This window comes from Haliaeetus albicilla, chromosome 14 (assembly GCF_947461875.1).
Source record: "Haliaeetus albicilla chromosome 14, bHalAlb1.1, whole genome shotgun sequence".
Classification (NCBI taxonomy): Eukaryota; Metazoa; Chordata; class Aves; order Accipitriformes; family Accipitridae; genus Haliaeetus; species Haliaeetus albicilla.
In genome coordinates, this window is record NC_091496.1 from 7475777 (window position 1) to 7499192 (window position 23416).

Sequence of the window (23416 nt, forward strand, 5' to 3'; positions counted from 1 at the left end):
TCTCTCTTGTTTTTTTACAGCTAAAGACTTCATTCGGAATTTGATGGAGAAGGACCCTAATAAAAGATACACCTGTGAGCAAGCAGCACGGCACCCTTGGTAAGCAACAGTCACTGCTGTGTGAAACCCTCGGTACAGAGAGCATTGTTTTACATTCATGGGTGGGAGTGGTTTTTCTGTCATGTAGTATTCTAACCTCTACTAAATAACTGTGCTTTTATTCTTACAACCCCCGCCTTTGTCCTCCAAATTTTCCTGGAAAACCATGATGGACTTTAATCTCATGCACCAACCTGTTGAGTATCTGTCTAAGGATTCAGTGAAACACTGAATTATGTATGTTGACTGTAGTGCAGCAGCGGGATATGCCAAAATGATTGAACCCAGAAATCATATTTTGGGGCAAAGTGTCGAATTCTGCTGGTGTGCAGAAAGCTGGGTATCAACTTGCTCATGAGGTCCTTGCCAAAGTAATATCAGAGCACTTAAGAGCATCCCATGAAGTAGGAACTCCTCATCTGTGCTTCACAGATGATAGTCCAACTCCGGCTTGCAGTAAGGAGCTGGTTTCACATGCTGTTTATCCTCTCTTGTTGAATGGAAGAGATAGGAAACCTTCGAGAGGGATAAGCCGAGTCTGAATTGGCTATAGCAATGCTATCTCTCTGCAGTGACTACAGAAAAGTACCTGATCTGACTGTATTTGTAATTTAGACCTCTGTTAAGTACTTTAAATTAGATGATGCCTTTGCACATGGATGACTTCACCAACGTTACCCAAGGGTTATGTAGCTGAAACAAGAGTGGCTCATGTACTTTTGACCAACCCTGAGTGACTGAGCATCACTACTAGCTGCACCCACAAATGGGCTCTGGATGCAAGTCTTTTAGGGCAGGGATCATTATATATGAAGCGAGCTATTACTTTGGTTATTATAATAGCTGCAACAAAAAGGAGTCAATGACATGGCATTTTGACCCCAGGTGTGCATTAGGCTGTGTTTTTATGCTCTCACAATTACCACAAATACCATTTCCTTTTGCAGTTTCTGGAGCACTGGCTGGATAAGAGCGTTAGGCTGTGCCTTTGCGAGGGAACAGAAAGTTTTCCTTAGTGTCCATAGCCCCTCAGAAAAGCAGCTGGGCCAGTGTCATAACTAGCTCTAAAGCTTGATGCACCACGAAACTGTCCTGGTGATGCAATTTGAGCCCAGGGATCAGCCTTGAGTAGTTGAATATAAAACTCACGGTAAGAAAAGCACGGGCATAGAAGTTGTCGGTGAGTTTTAAGGTAGCACTGCTTTCTGTTGGGATTTGGAGACATTCGTTCAGAGGATGGAGCCTGCATCCCCCTGAGACTGGGGAGCTTTATCAGCGGGGCTCTGGTCATCTCTGCTTCCTCAGCAGACGTGGGTTTTGGACACACTCCTCAACCTTTCCAGCTATGAAGGGACAGAACTTGATACCCAGCTTAAAATCATATTACATTTCAAAGCAGAGTAAAACTTGACGGCTGTAGCTCTAGAACAAATACTTAAGTTTGGTTTCAAGGGGTTTATGCTTCTCTCTCTGACACTCACTGGTTTATCTCATCTCATTGCTGCTTTCAGTCCTGGGACTAGATGGAAGGTAAATCCTTTCAAAGATTTTTACCATTCTGGCTTGCTGACAAATTACCCCCATCGTTAATTAACAATTTGGCACTCGTGAAGACATTCAGTAAATTATGACTCCACAAGTGGTAGAAATACAGCGAAATGGCACCGATTTCTTCATAGTGGGAATGATGTACCAATGTCTGAGTGCAGATTGTCTCTGTGACTACAAATTAGGCTGAAGATAAGATTGAGGCTCAGCCTTTACAGTTAAAAAGTTTTAGGAAAGGCTTGGGATGCAGCAGGCAATGTAAATCATTGAGAAAAGCAAGGTTCTTGCTTTTCATCCCCCGTGCCAATGACAATGAGAAACACTTTACAGATGGTTTTTAGCTGCATCAGTGGCTGGCATCAATACAAGTGAGAGATGAGGAGAAGTCAAGACCTGGGCCTGCCCTTTTTCCAAGGTCCCATCAACAACTGCATTGTCTGTGTGACAAAAAGGAAATTTGGGAAACGAAATCCAACTTTCGTGAGAAGAAAGAAAACTTCAACATTTCTAAATGATACTGACCTGAGCCTCAGGAAATTAAACAAGTTACAAAAGTCAGTATTAGAAATACAGAATAAACAATGGGAATGCAACTCCCAGCAGAGAATGAGGTGACCATTTGTATAACTCAGAGGCAGATTTTCCAAAGCCTTACATCCAAGATACACAAAATGAAAGCATCCAGCTCTTGGCCCCGCTGCATCTGTGTTGGTTGCTGGAGTGCAACAAAGAAACGTGGCACTTGTAACACATACAGCTTCTGGGCCCTCCTGAAGGAATAAAATGATAAAAGTTTTCATTCCCTTTTTTTTTTTTCTTTTTTTTTCTTTTGCATGTCATGGCCAGGAGCCAACGGAAACTCGCAGGCTGCTCCGTAATTTTTGATATTTTCTACAGAATCCAATCTTCCCTTTAAAAACAACCCCCCAAAAAGGGCTTTCTCCCATTTCTGTGGCAGGAGTCTTCTCCTGCCAGGCTGACTTTGCAAGGCAGTGGTTCATTTGCAGGGCTACCTCCCAGCCATGTAAAGCACGGCGCAGGGTCAGCCTTTGAAATGTCAGACATGCAAATGGCACTAGAGTAGGGAGGCTTAAAATATTCACCATGTTTCCCCCCCACATCCCAAATCCACCTCCCTTCAACACAGAGACAGTATGTGCCAGTGGATTGCAGAAGGACAGTCGTACAGTGAAAGCAAACATGGAGGTTTCCAAAGATAGGGCTTCAGATCTGCCTCTGTCGTCCCTGGTGTGGTCTTGAGCAAAACTTGATGTCTCATTCCCTCTTGCTCTGAAAAGCTTTCTGTAACATAAATGTTGCAGTTATAGACCTCTCCGGAGAGTGGTGCAGTGATTTTTTGGGGGGTTTGGATCCTGTAGTGATAAATGCCTTTTTGGATAATCAAGGCTACTTACCCAGATATTATCTGCTATTTCAGGGTTAGTGATAGGATCTCCTTTTGCCAAGCCATTTCTCAAGAAGCATTTTCCACCCAGATAGCTTACGCCAGGAAATGATGAGGTTTTTACTGCTTCTTTTCTCATTCTAGCCATTATATCTGTTGCAATGGCATCCTCCCCTCCCCTTTGAAGGAGGGGAGGGCCTTTTCAGTGGAGGAGGAGGAGGAGAACTCTGTGCTTTCTCTCAATGGTCAGCTGTGTCCTTCTCTCAGTGTGGGTGTATTTAAGTTTCCAACAAGTTCAGGCTCAAGTTCCTCTCGCGCACGCTTGCACTCAGTGTTGCAGCAGTCAGAGATAAGCGTGGGCATGTTCAGCCAACAGAGAGAGGGTACCACGTCTTTTATAATGGGGGCATCCCATACCACCTTTTCACATGAGCAGGTATTTCTCAGCATACATCCCAATTAGCAACATCACCTTCCATAGTGCCTACATAGCATTGTCTTCTCTGCACATGATCAAGAGTAATGAGGTACGTAACACTACTGGCTCAGTGGGAAGAGATGGTCAGAGCAGACTTCAAGTGGTCCCATAAATGATACACTCTTGCAGAGTGCTTACACTTCAGGTAGCCCTTAATGGCATCTCATAAAAGGTATATTTTTGTCTGCACAACTGGTTCTGTAGAGCAATGTCACTGGAGAAGCATCTTTGAACCCTAGAGTTCGCATGAAGTGAAACCCTGACTCCACTGCGGTTAATGGGAGTTTTGCCACTGACTTCAGTGAGAGTTGGGGTTTGTCTCCTTGTCTCACCAGTACCAAGTCACTGGTGCTGTGCAAATGGTAGATAATTAATATATACGATGAAGTGACTCCACGTAGTGACATTTTCCAGCATTCCATTTTTCTTCCTTCTGTGAAATCTGCCCCTGCAGTATCAGATCTTTGGGATCAGCCACAAATTAGGAAGATATGTATCAAATCATGAGTACTTAACACATACTTTATAATCTGATTGTGATAAAAATAGTTAACTGTGCATGAGATGGCTACCTGGCCATGAGATTTTTTTGTTTCAAAGTATAACATTTGTGAAGAACAAACTGATTCCAAAATATACCTCTTATTTTAGTTACCATGTTTTTATTAAAAACTTCCAAATAAGGCTTGCAAGAACTGGATCTTGCAAGATATTATATTTGTGCCTTTAAGGTTAGTCATCTCTTTGAGTTTCGGGAAACTGCTCTAGAATAGCCAGCTATTCACATGATCAAATGTTTGTACAGGATCAGACCCTAAAAAAAGTAAATACTTCTTCCCAATGGCCCACTTTTCTGTGCTGTATCTGCTCCCCACATGCCTGCATTTACGTGATGTTTTGCTATTTATAATCAAATGGCCTTGGCAGGGGGACAGTATGTTAAACTCAGAGTTGGCAGAAAAGGAGGCTAATAATTGCAGTGAAGTATGGTAGCTGAAACAGTACAATATGTAAAACTTGTTGGTATAATAATTACACCCTAGCCTGTACAATCTGTCCATTTATACAGATTTCTCCTGCTTAATATACAGCCGACTTATGCTTTCCATTGGAAAGGTTATTTGTTTTATAGCTTATCTTTCGCTGAGGTTTGTGCTGTTTATGGTGTGTTGCAAAGGTGCAATGTTCCGCTTAGTTGTTCCACTGTGACTTTTTGAAAAGGACGTGGAAAATGAAAGTAACAAGAGTGGGATAATTTTGCTGCAGCTTGATACATTTTAATGTTTCCCTAGCTCGTATTAATGACAGCAATTAAGTTTATTAAATATATTGCCACGTCAGAACCCACATCCTGTTTAGGGCAGTTGCTCAGGCTGCAGCGATTAAGGGTGAGCAGCAGAAACTTAAGGACCTGTTTTTTCTGGCTATAGGATCACACTGCGCTCCCCGTCAGGTCAAGCTGGGTCCTGCAGCCCCAAATTCAGCCCCCAGGCTCAGGTCAGAGGGAAAGAAAACAGTCCTCAGAGGGTGAGGAAAAGGTCCAACAATTAGGAAGCTAGTACAGGAATTGGAAGGTGTGCCGTGAATTTTTTTGCTCTGTCACGCATTACCCAAGTGACCTTATATGGGATTTAGAGCTGTGTGCTGAAGCTGGTTATGGCATCGAAGGCAACCTGGGACATCTAAATTAGAGAGTGATGTATGTATCGCCTCCATGTATAGACTGTATAGGGGAGGAGGAGGTGATAGCACCTGAATTAGACACCTGTGTCTGCGGGTACGAGTGTGGCCCTCACCCTTCCCCACTGTTTGTGTAGAGGGAGAGCGGATAGTTGGGATGTGCCGACGTCCATTCCCGCCTACGCCGAAGAATCGCGAAGCTTTGGCAAGGATTGAGCCTCTGCAAATTGTGACCATGACCCTGAGTGTTTATTATGTGCCAGAGAGCACAAGCCAGATAATAATTTCCACCCAGGGAAAGGACATGGTTTACAAAGAGCTCAGTTCTCAGACAATGTTGTTTGAAGTGTGAAAAGAGCTCCCTGAAGGGAACTGCTGATGTTTACAACATTAAATCAAACTCTTATCGAGTTCGTCCCTGCACTCTATTTATTTTGGAGCATCACTGATACAGTATGTGCGTGTGTATATTTATATGCATGCTTGTGTGTACGTGTGTGTATATACGTGTGTGTGTGTGTATGTATAGAAGAGTTATGATCCTTCAGCATTATCCATTACAGCTAACTCCATGTTTCCTGCCATCATACTCCAGAGTATTTCCAAGCACTGTTTGGCCAGCGCAGCGTTTGAGTTGGCTGCCTTCAGTATGAAGATTCAGAAAATAATGGTAGATGAAAGACTCTGCCTGCCGTCGTGGGCAGGAAGGATGCGAGAGACATATGCTTGCAGTATGCTAACAAAGAACCATTCAAAAGGAAATTTTCTGGGTTTGTCTTTGTTGGAGGTTCCTCTCGAAGCTTAGAAGTGGTACGGCCAGATAAATTGCTGTGATAGCTTTGAACCCAGTTAGAGAGCTAAAATAAATTAGATACTATGAAATAATATGTGATCATTAGATTAGGTTCCTCTCATGTGCAGGGCTAGATTTGTTATGGTTATTCATGAGAAATACCCTTCTTTGCTTCAGTGGAAGTATTTGTGATGGACAGTTGTCAGATTGTGGCCCTTGCTATCCAATTCTGTGTGTTGAGATGCTTACATATTTACAAGTGCATGTAAGACCACCTTCAACACAAAGTTCCTGAACCATTGTTAGGATGTAGCTGCTTTCAGGTGTTGCAAAACGGGGATCCCAAGAGAAAAGCCAGGTTCCAGTTGGGCTAATCAGTCCTTGTTTGGTTCTGGGTGATGCTCAGCATGATAACAGATCATGCATTATTCTGATTTGTTTAATTTTGGTTTTGTATGCGTGTGTGGTAGGTAGAAGTAATACCTTTTACTGGGCCAACTGGTATAGTTGGTAAAAACAAGCTTCAGTGCTGACACAGTTAACTTCAAAGTTAACTGCAAAGCCAAGAACTGTTGCTCAGGGTTTGACTAGATATGCATCAGTTTGATCATCTCTGAAACAGAAGATGGCTGTTTCTCAGGGAAAATGGAGCTGATTCCTATAGAAGCGTATGTTGTGCAGGGGAGGGAACAAGGAAGGCGCTAAGGTATTTTTGTCCTAAAAGGATAAGCAAGATGGTTTATGGCCTGTGGACTTGGTGAGTGAGGGAAAGGTGGAAGGGTGATTATAGTGTGCTCTAAAACCAGTATCTCTATTAAATTTCATGCATTATCTTCTCATCATGGGAACTAAAGTTCATGATTAAATACATTCAGTATAGATGTGATGATGCTTATCACCTCGGGGTAGGTTTGTGTGCCCAAAAGCTTATCTCATTTTTCAAACTCTACCAGCTGATCATATAAAAGATATGACTTCTACCTGCTCACCTCCACCGCTCTTGCCTGTATCCTTAAACCACCACATCTCCAGCAAAACACCAACAGCGAATGGATGTTAACATTTCTTTTGTTTTCCTAGAAGTAAAACTATACTATAAACACTCTAACACCGTGACTATTTTATAAAAGTTTTGAGATCCTCCAAGTGCAAAATACAGTATAAAAGCACAGTCCTCATGTTACAGCATTGCACCGTTAACAGGATAGCTCTTCAGAGACAGCTTGGAGAACGATCCCACACTCGGCTTTGGCAGCCGGGCTTGCGTTTTGAGCCACGCTGTTCAGCATACCAGCACGTGTTTGAGCGGATCCTGCTATGCTAAATTAGCCCCAGCACTGCTGTTACTTTGCTCTGATTAAAAACTATCATCTGCAAGGTGCTAATGCTCCTGAAGAGACCTTAGCTGTAGGATGGTCCCCACCGCTGTAGCTTCTGAGAGCTTCACAGGATGTCTGTCCATCCCCTTGTGAATTAAACAAGTACTATTCTGCCTGTTTGGGAAACACCCAAATACCAAAACTTTTTTCTGAAATTATGAGTATTGCATAGTGAACATAGAGTTAGTGGTGGTAGAAGACAGTTTGTGAACTATTGGAACCAGCAGTTTCTTATTGAAACCACCAGCATTTCAGAAAATGATCCCTAAACTCAAAAAAATTGTATTGCCTGTATTTGAGCTACACGCCCAATGAAAAGTTTCATATAGCAAAAATGCATTTGCAAGTCCTTGTGGAGACTGGCAGGAAAGATCTTCTGGAAGAGCTGGCAAGGGTATCGTACCCCAAGAACTTGTTCTGTCCATGTTTCCAGAATAAAATTTGACAAACGGGAAACATGATCTGTGCTTATACAGCTTGTTAACAAACTTGTTCATAAAGCAAAATGCTTCATTAGATTTGGAGGAAAAATGATCTTTGCAAATTTTCTCTTCGCAGCTTGGTCTTTTTGATCAGTTACTGAATGGATACTTTGGCTTGTAGCTGTCCACTTATTAAGTGTTGGGCTTAGTTTTCTTCTGCAGATCTGTAGTAGGACGGTCAGAGCTCCCAGCTGGTGTTTGTTGAGGGCACCTCCCTTCACCGAGGAGGTGTTCTTGGACAGAGCAGAGTGCTCGTGACATTTTGGAGTAACTCTGACTAGCAGTTTGCATTCCCACCGGGAAACTCTGCTAGGGCCCGTCTGCACCGAAAGGCTGAGCGGTGTGCGAGGAGAGTGGACGCAAATCTGCACACACTTGTGCACCTGAGCCAGCGAGCTGTGCGGGGCAGGCAATACAGCTAGAGTCTTCTCAGGGTTCTGGTCAGCTCGTCATAGAAGTGACCTGGAGACAGTCAGGGACACTCTGTGTCATGTCATTTGGGTCATGTTAGGTGTGGCTGTGGTAAAGCTGTAGGAGCTGCTTCACATGATGATTTCATGCTAGAGAAATACAGAAAGTGCACTGTTCTGGTGGGTGCAAGGTCAGCTGGGCTTTGTATCCATCGGGGAGTATATACTGCAGGGGTTCCATCAGGGTCTGTGCTGGGCCTGGCAATATTGCCTGTGAGGGTCAGAGGGTGGAACAGTGAACATGATGCTTTACCTAGATACTGCCTCACCAAGCTTTTAGCCACCTGGCCCCAGTGGGAAATCCAGACCAACTGGCCTCCCTGTCAGTGGGAGAGGTGATCAGAAGGAATCCTCTTCAGAGGAAGATCTGAAGATCTTCCAGTCCTCAGTCAAACACCTCCCTTTCTCCATCAACAGCATAGGGACCCAAGAGAGGGTGCCAGGTGCCATTTGGGAGCCACGCTTTGCTCATGGTACAAGTTCTTCTGTCTACTTGAGATAGAGGTTGTGTGGCGGTGGTGGTCAGAGAAGTGCCCTTCCCAGTTGGAGGTAGGCTACCCTGAATGGGAACCCTGCCCATGACCCCACTCTTGAATAACTCAATATAGATCCGCTCAGTTGCAACAGGATGGGATTGGTGGCTCTCCACTCTTGGGAGATGGGGGGTTAGTCCCTCACCTTCCTCCCAGGAGTAAGTAGTTCATCTCATCTCTCTGACATGCTGGGTGAGTGTTGCCAGCAAGAAGGAGGGGAGCAATTTGGAGAAGACTGGTCCCAGAAAGCTCTTCTTAGATCTGCCATTGACACAAAGGTAGAAAAAGCTGCATGTCCTTTGAAGAACAGGGTCGCAGTTTGGAATGATCTGGGCAAAATGAAAGGAATGTCTTCAATTCATGGCACACACAAATGGAAACAGAAGGCTGGGGTATGTAAGCAGAGCTTCATCTTTTAGGAGACACAAAGCAATGCTGCCATTCTGCTGCCTTAGTTGGAAAACAGCGAACAGTTTGGGTACTGCCCTCTCAGGAAAACATGGACTAGTTGGAGAAAGTCCAGAGAAGCTCACTAGATCAGAGGATTAGAAAATATGAGTTATGAAGAAACAGTGAAAGAATCAGTTTGTTTAGTCTAGAGAAGAGAAGACGGAGAGAAGACATGATAACAGTCTTCAAATACGTGAAAGAATGCTTCAAAGACAAAGGGAATAAACAATTTTCCGTGCCTTCTGGGAGATAGTGAGGCACTGGAATAGGTTGCCTGAGGAGTCTCCATCTTTTGGAGATCTTTAAGGACTGGTTAGCGAAATATCTGTCAAATTTATTTTGACAGAGCTGGGGCAGGGGAGAAGGACTAGATGACCGCTGAGTCCCCCAGACCCTTAGATTATTTTATTGGAGGTCCCCAGACTGAGAAGCTCTGTGCCTGATAGATTATTCAATTTATTACAATTTTCTGTTGCTAATGGACATTGGTTTTCTACACTGTGGCTGAAAAATTGATTTCTGAAAACATCACATACAATATAGGAAGCAGTCTTTGCTTCCTGGCATCACCTACATTAGATAGCACTAATTACCCCAGCACATGGCCCAACATCAGTTCCCTGTGGTGCCTACTCTTCCAACAGAGCTCATGCCTTGAGGAGTTAAAGGAATCAATAAAATTCCCTTGAAATAATTGTGTTTAGTGGATATTTTAATGTGGTTTTATCTGTTAAAGAAACTGCACAAGATCAGTCAAGTTTTTAGGTTGAACATTGTTCAGCTTAATCTAAGCAGCCTGTGCTGCTTTAGTGAGTGTCCATGTATCTGCTTTACTGTAAATCTACATTAATCATGATGAATGGCTATGTATGTTGCAGGGTGGCAGGAAAATCCCTAGTGCAAACAGAAGTCAGACAGGTTGGAGTGGCTCTGGAAGCTGCTGCATGGCTGAGGCTAAAAGTAGTCTCAGCCTGTTGATGTTAAATCTCTAGATGTACAGAAAAAAAAAGGTACAATGTTTTCATCTAGGGCTGTAATGGTGACAGAAAGCAGCCGCGCACCAACAAAATAAGGTCGTACTTCTTTGTAGCTGCCAGACTTACAAGTCTTATCTACGCTTGCTTTTATTGCCCCAGATTTTCCACCACTGCTGCCAGCAGAGACAGCGGTGGGAAGTTTGAGCCCTCGTGTGAATGAAATCATTGTCACTGCAGGAGCAATCACACCTTGGACCAGCCTTCTCTGTTGAGGAGAAGAAGAAAGATTGTTCAAGGAGAGCAAAAGATCTCTTACATTTGTCTTGTCTGTCCGTTTCAGGATCGCTGGTGATACAGCACTCAACAAAAACATCCACGAGTCGGTCAGCGCTCAGATACGGAAGAACTTTGCAAAAAGCAAATGGAGAGTAAGTGACCTGTCCTCAGGGATGACACTTAGACACATAACTCTGCTAATGCGGCAGCCATATGACCACCCTTTCAGTGTCTTAGTGCTTTTGTGGCCCAGAATTTTGGTCAAAATAGTTGGTCCAGGCTTAGGTTACATGGCCCTGCAGGACCTTTTATAGAGGATGCTACTAGCCAGGTATATAAACGTAATGAGAGGTGGGGCTGGAGCTGCTCATAGCTAAAGCACCCATGGTTATATGTGGAGTTTTGGTCAGCAGCGCAGGGGGACATGAAGCAGTCCTTGTAGGCTGCTGCATCCCAGCTGAGCGCTAGAAGGAACGACGGAGAGCAGGACCAGGGCAGAAATGCGTATGGTTCGATATTCCTGTTTCTAGCTTAGAAACTAGAAATTGGGAAAAGTTTGAAAGATGATGGACTCACTCACTTCTGACAACTCTGAGCAGCCAGGAGAGGAGCAGAAATAACCCTTCCGCCTCCAATTTTTATTCTTTCTTTCTTTCTTGGTTTTTTTCGCTCCAGCAAGCGTTTAACGCCACAGCAGTCGTGCGACACATGAGACGGTTACACCTCGGCAGCAGCCTGGACAGTGCGAGCGCCAGCGTGTCGAGCACCCTCAGCCTCGCCGCGCCGCTTCCCGACGCAGCCACACGGAAAGATTGTGAGTAGCTGACATCCCGGGAAAGCTCCCACCGTGGCAGCTAAGCAAATTTCCGGGATCCCCATTTTCTCCTTGACCTCCCCAGGCTGCAGTCCTTGCTGCCAGTAGGTTCGGCTTTGTGCAAGCAGGTGTTTAAAATAAGGACTGAAAAGGGACCGAGGCCTTCGTTTTTAGCTGGCCAAAAAAATAACGATTTAATTGGAAAAGTTTATGCACTGAAAAAAATGATGGTTTAGCTCAATGCATTTTTGAGAGAAAAACACTGTTTCTTGTGGAGAAAAAGGACTTTCACTTGGGAAAAAGATCCAGACACCGACAGCAAAAAAGTTTTGTATTTGGTTGAAAACTGAAAAAGTTTACTCAAACTGTTTATGTTTGAGTTTCCAGTATTATGATAAGACATTTTTCTGTAAAAATTGGCTTACTTTCCGTTTCCATTTTCCTTGGAGGAGACTGATCCTGCCAGTCTGACCCAGCTTCCCTCTTCCTGGGCCAAATTAAGCTCCTATACGAAGAGGCTCATTTGTCTGAGCCAGACTCAGGCTCTGTGCACCACAATGGGACTTGGCCCACTGCCTTGTTTGTTATATGCTATAACTGAGATTTGCAAGCTGCCTGATGGAGTCAGATGCTTGGGGTATATATTTTTTTCTGAATGCCAGGGAAGGAGACATGGCAGCAAATGGATCATTTGGAAGACAGAAGTGCGTCCTTTGCAATGAATCTCTGTTCTGAGCATTTCTTTTATTTCCTTCCATCCATCTGTAGAGATTCTTATATCATGAAATGGAGGGATGTGGACTTTACAATTAGAGGATATTGTTTTAAGGTGCAGCACCAAAAAGGAACTCTAATAGCTTACAGAACTGCAAGTCAGTGCTTACTTCACGGGGGACTGAAGTGGTCATTTCTAGGCTATACCCCACACTATTCTGGAACTGAAAGCACCTAATATTCAGGATGGATTTTGGATGGCACTGCTATCTGCCTCTGCCACCCCTGCCTGCCAACCTCTGCTCCTTGACAAGGACATGCCACCAGCCACAGTCCCCATGGCTCTGTATGGAAGCTGTGGTTTCTCTTGCTGTCACGGGCACGGTTTCTCCCATGCCTGGGGCGGGATCTGCCTTCTGGGCGCTGCGTGAGATGTTTTTCCCAGCCTGTGCTGTGGCTGAGCCAGAGGAAAGCCCCTTCCTTCTGCATCCTGGGCCTGATGGGGTTTCACGCCCACTGCCCAGTTTGCAATGCCCAGTGCCAAATCCTACAGCTGCTGCCAAAAAAGCATCACAGTGCTACTGGCACACATCTGGCACCTGCAAAGGCACCTGCAGCGCTGACATGCCACAAAACACTTCTGACCATGCACTGGCAATGCAGCGATGTAGAAGACCCATTACAGGGGAGAAACGTGCCTTTATTTTGGTTCCTGCTGCAGTATGGCTAAGCGGGACCCCAGTTAGGTCTAGAGCATCTGACGGCATGCTTTGCTGTTAAACTGGTAGGTGATTAATCTCCATCCATGCATTTGATTAATCTCAAATGGTGTTAATTAATAGCATTGAGTTGTCTGAATAGTAATGGAAAAACACGTGTGAACAAGAAGGGTGGGAAGAGAACAAAGTCTGTTTAACCGCTACAGAATCCAGCAAGTCCCTGTATATAATCCGACCACATTTTGCAGTGGTGGAGAAGTCAGCCAGGATACAAAGGATAAAACCAGATGTGTTAAGATAGGTCAATTTTTTTCATGTCAGAAATATGAGGCAGAAAAGTATCGAAAGATTCCAAGAATCCCAGGTTACATCCAGCTTGGTAGACAACACAGAAGAGCTTCCCTTCCTCAAAGAAATTAATTAAAGAGTTAGGAGATGCTGGAGCTCCAGAGAACCAGCGAGGAGAGCCAGCAGCAAATATAAGGAGTGACATTAAGAGGGAGCTGACATATCAAATGCACTCCACCCAATACCTCCTGTTGGGAAAAAGGAAACCTCTGAGGTCTCTGTCCTGCCTCTTTCTTTCTCAGTGGTTTTCTCTGGGGACAGATTTCTTGCACGAGAAAGATCCCATGCAGCAAGTTACATGAAACAGCTGTACCACCATTACAAAATATAATACTGCCTAGTGCTATTAATAGACATTTAATGAGCTCTCCAAATAGTTTCAAATGCAGCAATTTCACATCATTGAAGACAATTAAATACAGCTTTTGCCTGAGAGTAGGGTATGTCAGGCTGCATCCTAATTCTGTTCTCTGTATTAGGGCAGAGCAGAGATGATGCATTAGGCTGGATTATGCTACCTGTCAGGAAAGTCTAAGTAAGTGAATCAGTTGGGATTTCTCAAGTGTATTGGCCTGAATCTCAGTCTATGCCTGGTTTATTCTGTTTAGACATGATTGGACTGCCTAGATCAATTACAGGACCTCGATCTCTGTATTTTTAATGTAATAGATAAACTGCAGCGTGAAGCCAAGGTGTCAAATGTCGATACTGCTGGGAAACGGGATGTGGCCAAGTGTAGGTACAGCATAGTCATCCCTGAGGTTGAAACGCCACCTTGAAGCATGGAAAAGTAGTTAAAAGTTGTAACAAGCATCAAAAAGATCTGAGTAGTCAAGGGGCCTTATCAAAATCCAGTCTGAGAATATATTGATATAGATTTCATCCATCCTTTATTCACCAGGCTGGAAAGATGAACTGTATTTCTAATTATACTGAGCCTGCACCTTGTCAGAGCAAGGTGACCATGCTGGGTCCCCATTCGGCAGTTTTCCTCACACCAGAGCTACCTTTGCACATCAGTGCCTTCAAGGCTGCCAAACTGCATGGAGAGCTGCGTGTGCCGGCAAAAAATCTAAGGATCTCCCCTGTGGGGTCTCAACAGCTGCTGGGAGAGGGGTAGTTCATCCGTAGAAAGCTCTGGCAAGAATTTATTTTATTTCTCTTCATTAATGCTTTCCATAGGAACTGCTGATGTTGCGCTGGAATAGCAAAAGCTTGAATCTGTCGTTCAAAACCCAGCCTACTTTGAGTTTTCAGGGGTTATGCTTTGGAGAGTTTTGTTTTTTAAAGCTGCGGTGGAGGGTTCACTGGAAGTGGGCACTTTCTATAAACATTTTAATTTAGCTAAACCCCCTTTTTTTTCCTAAAAAATATCTGTCAGAAGTCTTTGATTAGTTCAAAAGGAACTACCTGGGTAAATTTTGAGTCCTCAACCTATGTCAATCTACATCTCTTAGCTGGAAGTCCTGGAGACGTACTGGCAAAACCTGGAGCGACATAAGCTGTCGCTAGAATGATGTCCAAGTCACACAAATTTACATTCCCTCTAGGTTTATGGGAACTCTGCAACGAATTTGACCCACTGTACTTTTTTATCAGCAGCTTTGCAGGATGAAAAGAGATTCTTTTAATCCAGGTGCACAGCCTGTTCGTTTAGCTAGATGGCCATGATGAGAAGTTTAATCATCTTTAACTTGCTCATGAGGAAAATTATTCTGAGCAAGTACAATGCTGGAGGGATTTTTGAATCCCACAACTCTTTGTCTTCAGCTCCAGAAGTGTGGAATCGGTCTGGTCGAACACGTACCAAAGGTGGACATTTATTCATTGCGACACGCGTATGCAACTGCTGGTGGTGTCAGTAGGCGAACAGCTGTGGTCCAGGAGGGCAGAAGATGCCCCGTGGAGGTACCCAGCCAACCCACCGCTGTGGGAAGAGCAGGAGCACCGTCTCCAGCTGCGGTCCCCTCCGCTCTGTAGCATGCTACGAAAGAAACTCAGCTTTGCCCACATTCTCGCCTCCAAAAATAACATTTCTAACTCTGTTTCTGGCTTTCCTTTTAGGTATGTCTCCATCCACTCTCTGTAGTTTTGTTTCATCTGCTTCTTCAGGCGTTTCTGCGGTAGGAGGGGACCGGAGACCCAGACCCACCACAGTGACCACAGTGCACACAGGGAGCAAGTGAGAGCCGGGGCGGCGAGAAGCGGGCAGGCGGCTGGGCTGGCAGGTTGCCTCTGCGTGATCCCACCCTGCGGTGCACGCTCAGCGAAGGACTAGAAGAAAGAAGATTTTTTATGGCCATATTTTATACTGCAATTCTGAAATGTTTCATTTATCACAAACTGCAATGACTCCAGGGGGAACGGATCTAACAGTCTCTGGTGCTGTACATATATATACATATATATAAATATATATATATATATGTGAGTCTAGCAATGTTCTAACTAATGAACACTCATTATTTTCCCCAGTGATTTACTCTTTTCTCGGTGTAGGTAACAGTATATGTTGTATTTTTTTTCCATTAACTACGAACATCTCAACTGGATTATTTAAATAGAGATACTTTTCTGAGCATTATTTTTTTTTCTTTTAAAAAGTACTTCCAGTAATGTCCCTCCTTCCAGTTTGCTGGGGGATAGGCTATTTCTGTAGGTAGGAATTGACGTTAACTTTGCAACATGGGAGGATTTCAATGGCATGCCATTTCTTGCTCCTCAAATTGGACTGCAAGTCTGTCGGGCTTTAGCGGAGTTGTTACTGCTCAGATTAAGAAAATGCTGCTTTCCCTCCCCTCCTCCTCCTCGAAAGCCACGGCGAGAGTTTAATTCCCACCAGCTAGGAGTCGGCTCATCCTTGGCCTCATTCCTGTAGTGCTGGGGATCTGCAGCACCCTTGTTTCAGAGGAGAGGCAGATGCACGGTGCTGGTCAGGAGCCGACCAGAGCTGAGCAAATGAAATGACAGAGCACCGTCTCATCCTGCAGCTCCTATCTCCTTTGAGTCACTGTGTGTTACGAGCAGAGTGAAAGAAAAGGAAGATGTGGCGCCCGGAGTCGTAGTCATCCTCTGCCACTGACTCGCTGTGCTGCCCTTGGGCAAGACATTTAACTCACCAGCCTCCTCCTAGCCTGGCCTCTGGCGTGGGGCACATCTAGCCCGAGGGCTCCAAGCCAGAGGTGCTGAGCACCTGCAGCTCCTCGGGGCTTTGCCTGGCATTGCTGGTGCTCAGCACCTCCCAGAGTGGCCAAAACTGAGTACGGAAAACTGAATAGAAAAGCTTGGACCTTAATCTTTGCATGCCTGGGTTTTACCCCTGGGGAGAGCGGTGATGCTTGCACCCCTCTGTGAAGCACTGGCAGGTTCTTGGGTGAAAAAGCGCAGGATCTGGTGTAGTGTTGCTCCATCATGCTCTGGCCAAGGAGCACTGAGCTGGGAAAGCAGGACCTTACCAAAAGGCAGGGGCACATGCAGGGGCAGTGGTGGCACTGCCTCCCCCTCCTCCCCAGAAGGAAAGCATATACAAAAGCAAGCTCAATTTCCCCATTTTTTTCATTACTAAATACATGCACTTCCCAGGATCTGTGTGCTGATGCATCGTTTAGGAACAGCCGCCATGACTGTTGTGCATTAAAGCAGCTTGAAACAGCGGAGAGCAAATCTGCCCAGATTTGCCGAGGGGCTCTGGGTTACTTCTATGCCATTCCCAGCTGTGATTTTCCTTCGAGGAGGAGAGAAAGGAGGCAGGTGACAGAGGCAGGCACCTTTCCCTGGCCGCTGTGAGCCTCTCGCACCCCAGATAGGTCCATCCCCTGCCAGAGGCACAAGCCATTCCCCGCAGCGTGCTCTATTGCCACGCTTGCCTCATTTATCCTGCACAAGAAATTGTGAAAGCCAGTCACAGACACAGCTGAATGTATCAGGCAATAGTGACTGTGCTGGGAAAAGCCATAAGATACGTATTTTTCATTGAGACTTCAAAATCCTGCTTCAGCTTCGGTCAGTTAGCTTCAACCAGCAAAGCTGGGATTTCATCCATCGTAGTTGGAGTGGTAAAAGCTGGAAAAGCAGGTGGCAGTGGGCGCTGACTCTGTTTGAAATAGCCACTCCTTTGGTGGCACTTAAAGCTGTTGCCCCAGATAGATCTCTAGTATCCTCAGTATTAAGCTGCTCCCCATTTTCAGAGGGCTGTGGCACATCTGAGTGAGTCCCTGGTACCCCCCACCGTGTTGCAACTGGCATGGATGCTCATGCAGAAAGGCTTCACCTTCTCATTTTAGGAAAGATGACAGATATTGGTGTCTTAGGGCTTGGTAGCCAGACTCCATATAATTTCCCCGGTGAGGACTTCTGACCAAGATTCAGGCGGACTGAAGGGCAAGGGATCTCCTTGCTGCAAGTCACGGTCCTGTCCCCATACCCTGCCCATTGCCACCGTATACTCCTGCCCCATTGACAAAGAGTGGGAAGAGCTTTATCAGCATTTACCCTTTGAGCTCTTTATGTCTTGTTGCAAAAGTATCCGAAAATGAATACAATACAATTTAAACTCATTCTAAGGCCACTTTATTTTGCCAGCATGAGTAAGGAAGCTTTACTTTAGGAGACACTCCTAGCCCAAGAAATTCAAGTTATGTTGAATCTCCATGATTTCATAAACCCAGCTGGCTCTATTCTGCTCCACTTTCAGGGATGTAAATAGGGAGTCTCCCGGTCTGGCATCAGTGGAGTTCCCCACGTTTGCACACGTGCAATCAAAAGCAGGATTTGGTTAGGCAATATTTTTCTTTGTATAGTTGTTTCAAAGATTAGGGCTCAAGCGTTCCCTCTTTGCCTTCTCTTCTGAAACCTGAGGTCTGGTTTGAACCTGATGTAGTTGCTGAGGCTGCTAATCAAAATACAGTGTCCAAATGTATCTTGCAGAAAAAAAAGAAAAGCAAATGGATTTACATCTACAAAACAAAGAGCAGTGATGGGAGCAAAGGCAGACATGCTGTCCTGCAGATGGCGGGGGGGTCCCATATGCTGGCTGCCCCTTGTTACTGGATGCTTTCTGTGTTTTTTGTTGGGAGGGGTATTCTTTCTTTCCACACTTGGAATTAGGGTGATATGTTTTCCTTCCTGCAAGTAATATTCTGCCTTAGTTGTGTAATTTATCGTCATTCTCTTTGGCTTGCTATCAACTGCTGGGATCCTAAGACAAGAAACAGAAGCACTTAAAAGCAAAATTGTTTCCTTCTGCTACAATTTTGGGTGGTGGGAAGCTCTTCTTTTGTATCAGTGAAACACAGCTGGCGACCTGACCGGGGTTCACCAAATGCTTAGAGATCTCTCCTGTTGTTGAGTCCTGAAGTATCTCTTGGTTAAAACTTCTCAGTTTAAATCTGGGCAAATCTGTTAACTGAGATAACTTAGCAGCACCCAGGCCAGATTTATGGAGGGGGCTGGAGCCGTTTGCCCCTCAGCAGCACAGCCTGCTACGGCAAACACTCCAGCATCGCTTGCCGGGGATGCTCCAGTGCCGTTGTGTGTCCTTCCCCTGCCCCAATCCACCTCTGCTCAGCCACCCTCACAGACGAATGCAAAACCAGGAGTAAATAATGTGTGCATGTGGGGAAAGGGTTAGTAGCCCCAAAATACAAGATTAAAAAAAAATCTCCAACTGGTCTTGCCATGAAGGAGCAGGTAGAAAAGTCCCTCTGTGCTCTTTCCCAATGGGCTGTCCTAATAAACAATGTGGACTTCAGCCTGGTCTCACCTGTTACCCTTTTCTGCTTTACTTTACTGGCACCAATGTGTTTTTCCTTTGTAACCTGTTTTCCTCAGCTCCTTCCCCTTCTTTTTCCTTACTTGCAGCTTTGATTGTTGATTTTTACCTCCAGAGTCACAGAGACCATCTCTGATGCCGACAGCAGTGCTCTTGATGAGAAAAAAAAAAAAAAATCTAGAAAACCTCCAGCTGGCCCCTTAGCCTGCAGAAGAAGTTGTGAGGACAGGCTGCCCATGAACTCTGCAAGCTGAAAGTCAGTATTGCAGTGGCAGGGGCTTCCACTGGTGATTTTGCATGTGACTTCATTCCCAGTGCATCCTAACTTTCTGCTGGATCACCTCTTCTGCAGCACAAAATGGATATTGGCCCCGCGGCATGACTAATGGGGAAGTAGGAGTATGGGGAAAACCTGGTAGTGATGCTTTTCTGAGACTGTGTTACTCTACTGGTGACTTCTCTTCTGTTCTGGTTGCTATTGTACAGGTGCCATTAGAGTAGTGGGTGCAGAAAAAAAAGTAGGATTTTACCTATGCCTTGTGTGTCTGTTATGGTTGTGGTGCTGAAATAAAACCAAGCAATGATAGAGGTTCGTTCCTGATATGAATCAAACAGCAAAAAGGGGTGTCAGCCCACTGGTAGACGTCTCCATGTAGTTCTGCAGTAGGCATTAGTTAGGGGTTTCCGCGGTGCATGTGTCCTGCATACCTCCGTGGCTATTGACAGAATTTTTTCTATAACCAGTTCTCCTCCTTCTGGGCCCCTGCCCAGCCCTGAGGGACTTCAGAGCTTGTCCAAAGCTTTTCCTAGCCCTGGGAGCCAACGCAGCCCCTGATCGCTGGCTTTTCTCCCCAAACCCTCTGCAAACCAGAGCACGGACCTCCAAGATGCCCAAGAAACACAGTGGTAGCTGGCTCCAAGTCTGCCCCTTCCTTAAGTGTGACCCTATTTTTAGTGGATCAAGCCCCCAGGGAAAGCCAGATAGCTTTCAGCCATTGGCGAGCAGGGACAATATTGTCCTTTGATGTGAACTTGGCATTAACTAGATCAGATATAGGGAAACCTGTGCTGTTATTTCCCCCTGTGATAACAGCTCCAGCCCTGGGCAGTGCTGGGTGAGCACTGCATAAAAACACCAGACTGACTTTGCCAACAAGTTAATGAAGACTGTAGCCTGTTGCTTTTGCTCTTTCCAAAGAGTCAGGGGATTCATCTACTGGCAAAATAACAGTTTCTAGACTGAGCCCTGAGGTACAGAAGTATCTTCCTTTCAGCATATGGAAATTTTTATTTAATGGGATAACTTATGTTCTTGCTCCCATGCATATTTATCCATCTGAATTGGTGTCTGAATGCATCCCAGAAATTATTCACAGGAAGGGAGTTTTGCCTTCATTATCATGCTTATTTGCACCAGAAACTTGATGCTAAGAGTTACACTCATTCAAGCAAAAAGCAGAAACACACACGGAGACTACAGTATCCAAGGAAAACAGCATGAAAACCAAGCGCGGAGGATGAGTTGGCAAATCACTGTGAGCAATGGCTGAGTGAGGAAATGGCAACCTGCTCACAAACATTGCACAAACAGAGTTTCCCCTGGTAAATCAGTCATTCCATATTTCTTGCCCAGCAGCCAGTTTTACACAATCCCTTTCGTTTTTCCCTGCATCCCTGCCGCTGGGTCCTGCCTTCCCATCCTGTCTGCCGGGGTGGTCCGGTCTCCGTGACACGCATGTGTGCTTGTGTGTGTGCATGTGTGTGTGTGTGTTGTGGCCCCAGGAATCACAGATCCCACCGGTGGGAGATGAGGAGTTGGTTCAGGTTTTTTGGTCCGACTTTGTACGGTTGGGTCAAAGTGTGTAAATAGTGTTTGTAATGGAGGATAAAGGCTTTTTAGCCCGGACTGGTTTTCAAGACCCCTTCCCCACCACGAACCGTGCCACTGATCTGTCCAGGTAGCTATTTTTTTCCTCTTCTTCATAAATGATAAAGTCAGAAGAGCGGCTCTTACATTTTTTTCCATACTCCAGAGTGAAATCAGGGCATGTACGCTCGCAAGCATTGTGAAAAAACACTGCTGAACTAATGATGACATCAAATGTCCAATAAATGCATGATACTGCACTGCATGTATTAAACTGCTGTTCACTGTTTCTGTATTTCCCAAGCCTTTTCTTTAAGTACATTCAACCCAACCTTTTCTTCGAGGGGATTACTTCTATGTTTTGCTTTTAAATGACTCAATGTATCTGTAACTTGAAATTCATCGTTAAGTTTGAGTAAATGCAAAAGCTGATGTTTTGTAAACAAGATACTGCAAAGCCTGGTAATGTATTTTGTCTTTCTGTTGAATGCTCTGCAGCATGTACAGGAAGAGTCACCATCCAGAGCAGCTTGAAACTATGCAGCAGTCATGTACACACATCTAGAAACAGGGAGTCGGGGAGGGGAGGGTCCCTTTTTTGATACAATGCTTAAAAATTTGATCCACATCAAAAATTCCTTCCCTGAGTTGCTAACGCTCAGGACTACCAAGAAGCATGTTGGTGTGTCTCTTTGCTTTTTCTTTCTTTTCGTTTGGTTTGTGTTTCTTAGTCAAGACTTAGACTGGTTTGCTCAATACTTAGTATTTTTCTCTTCCTGCAAGATATTTCTTTCTTACCTGTTGCAGAATGAACTGCATTTTGGGGACCAAGATGCTGTGATTATTTGCCTGCACAAAATAGGGCAGAGAGCTGAGCTAATTACCCAATCCTTTCCAAACCATCACCACCCAAATATTAGCATTTAATCTTTGAACCTCCATGTAGTACCACCATTTATCCATGGAAGTTTGGTGTGGTACTTTTCCTTCTTCCACATGGAAATCATGCCCTTGCCTTCTCTTCCCTTAATCATTGGCCCATTTTCATATGTGCTGGTGTTTCTAAGTCAGGGTACAGGGTGGCCACATGGTACTTGTTGTATCTCTGGCCCAATCTGCTTGTCAGCATCAGCAGGGCATTGGTCCCACCTCCAGAGTGGTTGCTGTGTTAGTGTGGAAGATGCTCAAATTCTCAATACTCACAGCAGAGCCATCTGAAAGGGCTGGGAAATTGCTCTGGGTTCCTGGCAAAGGCATGCCAAGCAGCGGGGCCAGAGAGAAAGCACCATGCCGATGGCGTAGGGAGCAAATATCAGTCCTTGGAAATTATGCAAGGGGTTGCTCCATGTGAAAGCACCAAGAATTCATGAGCCCACTTTCAAGGCTGGTGTCCAGCCAGAATGCTGTGCCATTGCTGAACCACTACATGGCAGCATAAAAAAAAGTCATCATTAATAATGGTTGTAAATCAGCCCGAGTTCAGATTGCTGAGGCAGCACGTGGTGCAAGGCTCCATGAGGAGGTGGACGTGTGCCGTGATTCCCAGGGAGTGGGAGCTCCTAGAGGAGCGCTCAGGGTAGCTCAGAGTTTTTCCATCTCTCATCTGCATCCACTGAGCCCAGCATGGCATCCCGCACGCTGCGTCTTACTAGATAAGCTGTAGCATGACCTCCAAAGTGAAGAGCGTGGAAGGTTGTAGCTCAGTGGGAGATACGGTGTGACTCATGTTTCTGGTCAACGCAACATCAGCATCCAGTTGTACATTGGCCTCTAGTTGAGAAACAGCATTTTGGTCGGTTTGGGCCTTTTTTTAGATAGATATTTGATTTAGGTCAGCAAACAATGAAAAAAAGCCCAGTCTGCCCAGACCAGTGACTCCCCAAATATCCCCAACTGCAAAACATCTCTCGGGTGACTTTTAAGGAAAATGCAAGCATGTTTTCTACAAAGGCTTAAATCTTAATCAAGGAATGTCAGTGTGCCTAATATTGCAGGTCTTGTGATTGATACAAGTTCATAACAGCATCCATGTCCAAACAGAAGGGAGAATGTGTATTTACTCCATGCATGTATTAAGACATCGCAAAAGTTTTATCTGCATAATGAGTTTGCAATACTGCAAATTGTTAATGGGGCTACGTCGCAAGTGGTTCTCTGCCTTGACAATCATGTATACATATCGAGATTTCTATCATAATGACAATTTGAAGGGATGACTAATTGTTTTCCTCCAATAAATCCAATTAAATCACCCTGATGTGAAGTCTAATGGTTTTGAGTTCATGAGTCTCCACCCCTGTGCAAGAAAGGGAGTGAATCATTTCTATGGCTGCTCCGCTGCTCCTTTGTGTTTTATGCAACAATGTCCCTTTATGTCCCAAAGGACAGTGAGATTATTTCCTCCCCAATTTACTCCATGGGGAAATGAATAAAAAAGGTGATTTGTCCTTCAGGTGTTTTCTAAAGCTGCTGCTGGAAGCGATGCTGAATGTCAACGTACAGAGACATGGCTGTCTCCTGGGGGTTGAGAATATCTGTGTGGGGCTGGGTAAAGGAGATGCAGTTGCTGGAGAGCACTGCACCTTTGAGCTGGTCCTAGTGACTCACACAGCTT

General features: G+C 45.0%; 1 protein-coding gene across 1 annotated transcript in view; it reads left to right on the forward strand.

The window, feature by feature from the left end:
* CAMK1D (calcium/calmodulin dependent protein kinase ID) overlaps nt 1–23059 on the forward strand; it is a 231281-nt gene extending 208222 nt beyond the window's left edge. The window contains exons 8-11 of the mRNA XM_069801611.1: nt 21–99; nt 10635–10722; nt 11246–11384; nt 15230–23059. Of these exons, the coding sequence (XP_069657712.1) occupies nt 21–99; nt 10635–10722; nt 11246–11384; nt 15230–15351 (428 nt within the window). The 3' untranslated portion in view covers nt 15352–23059. The remainder of the gene's footprint in view (nt 1–20; nt 100–10634; nt 10723–11245; nt 11385–15229) is intronic.
* Nucleotides 23060–23416: the final 357 nt, after the last annotated feature.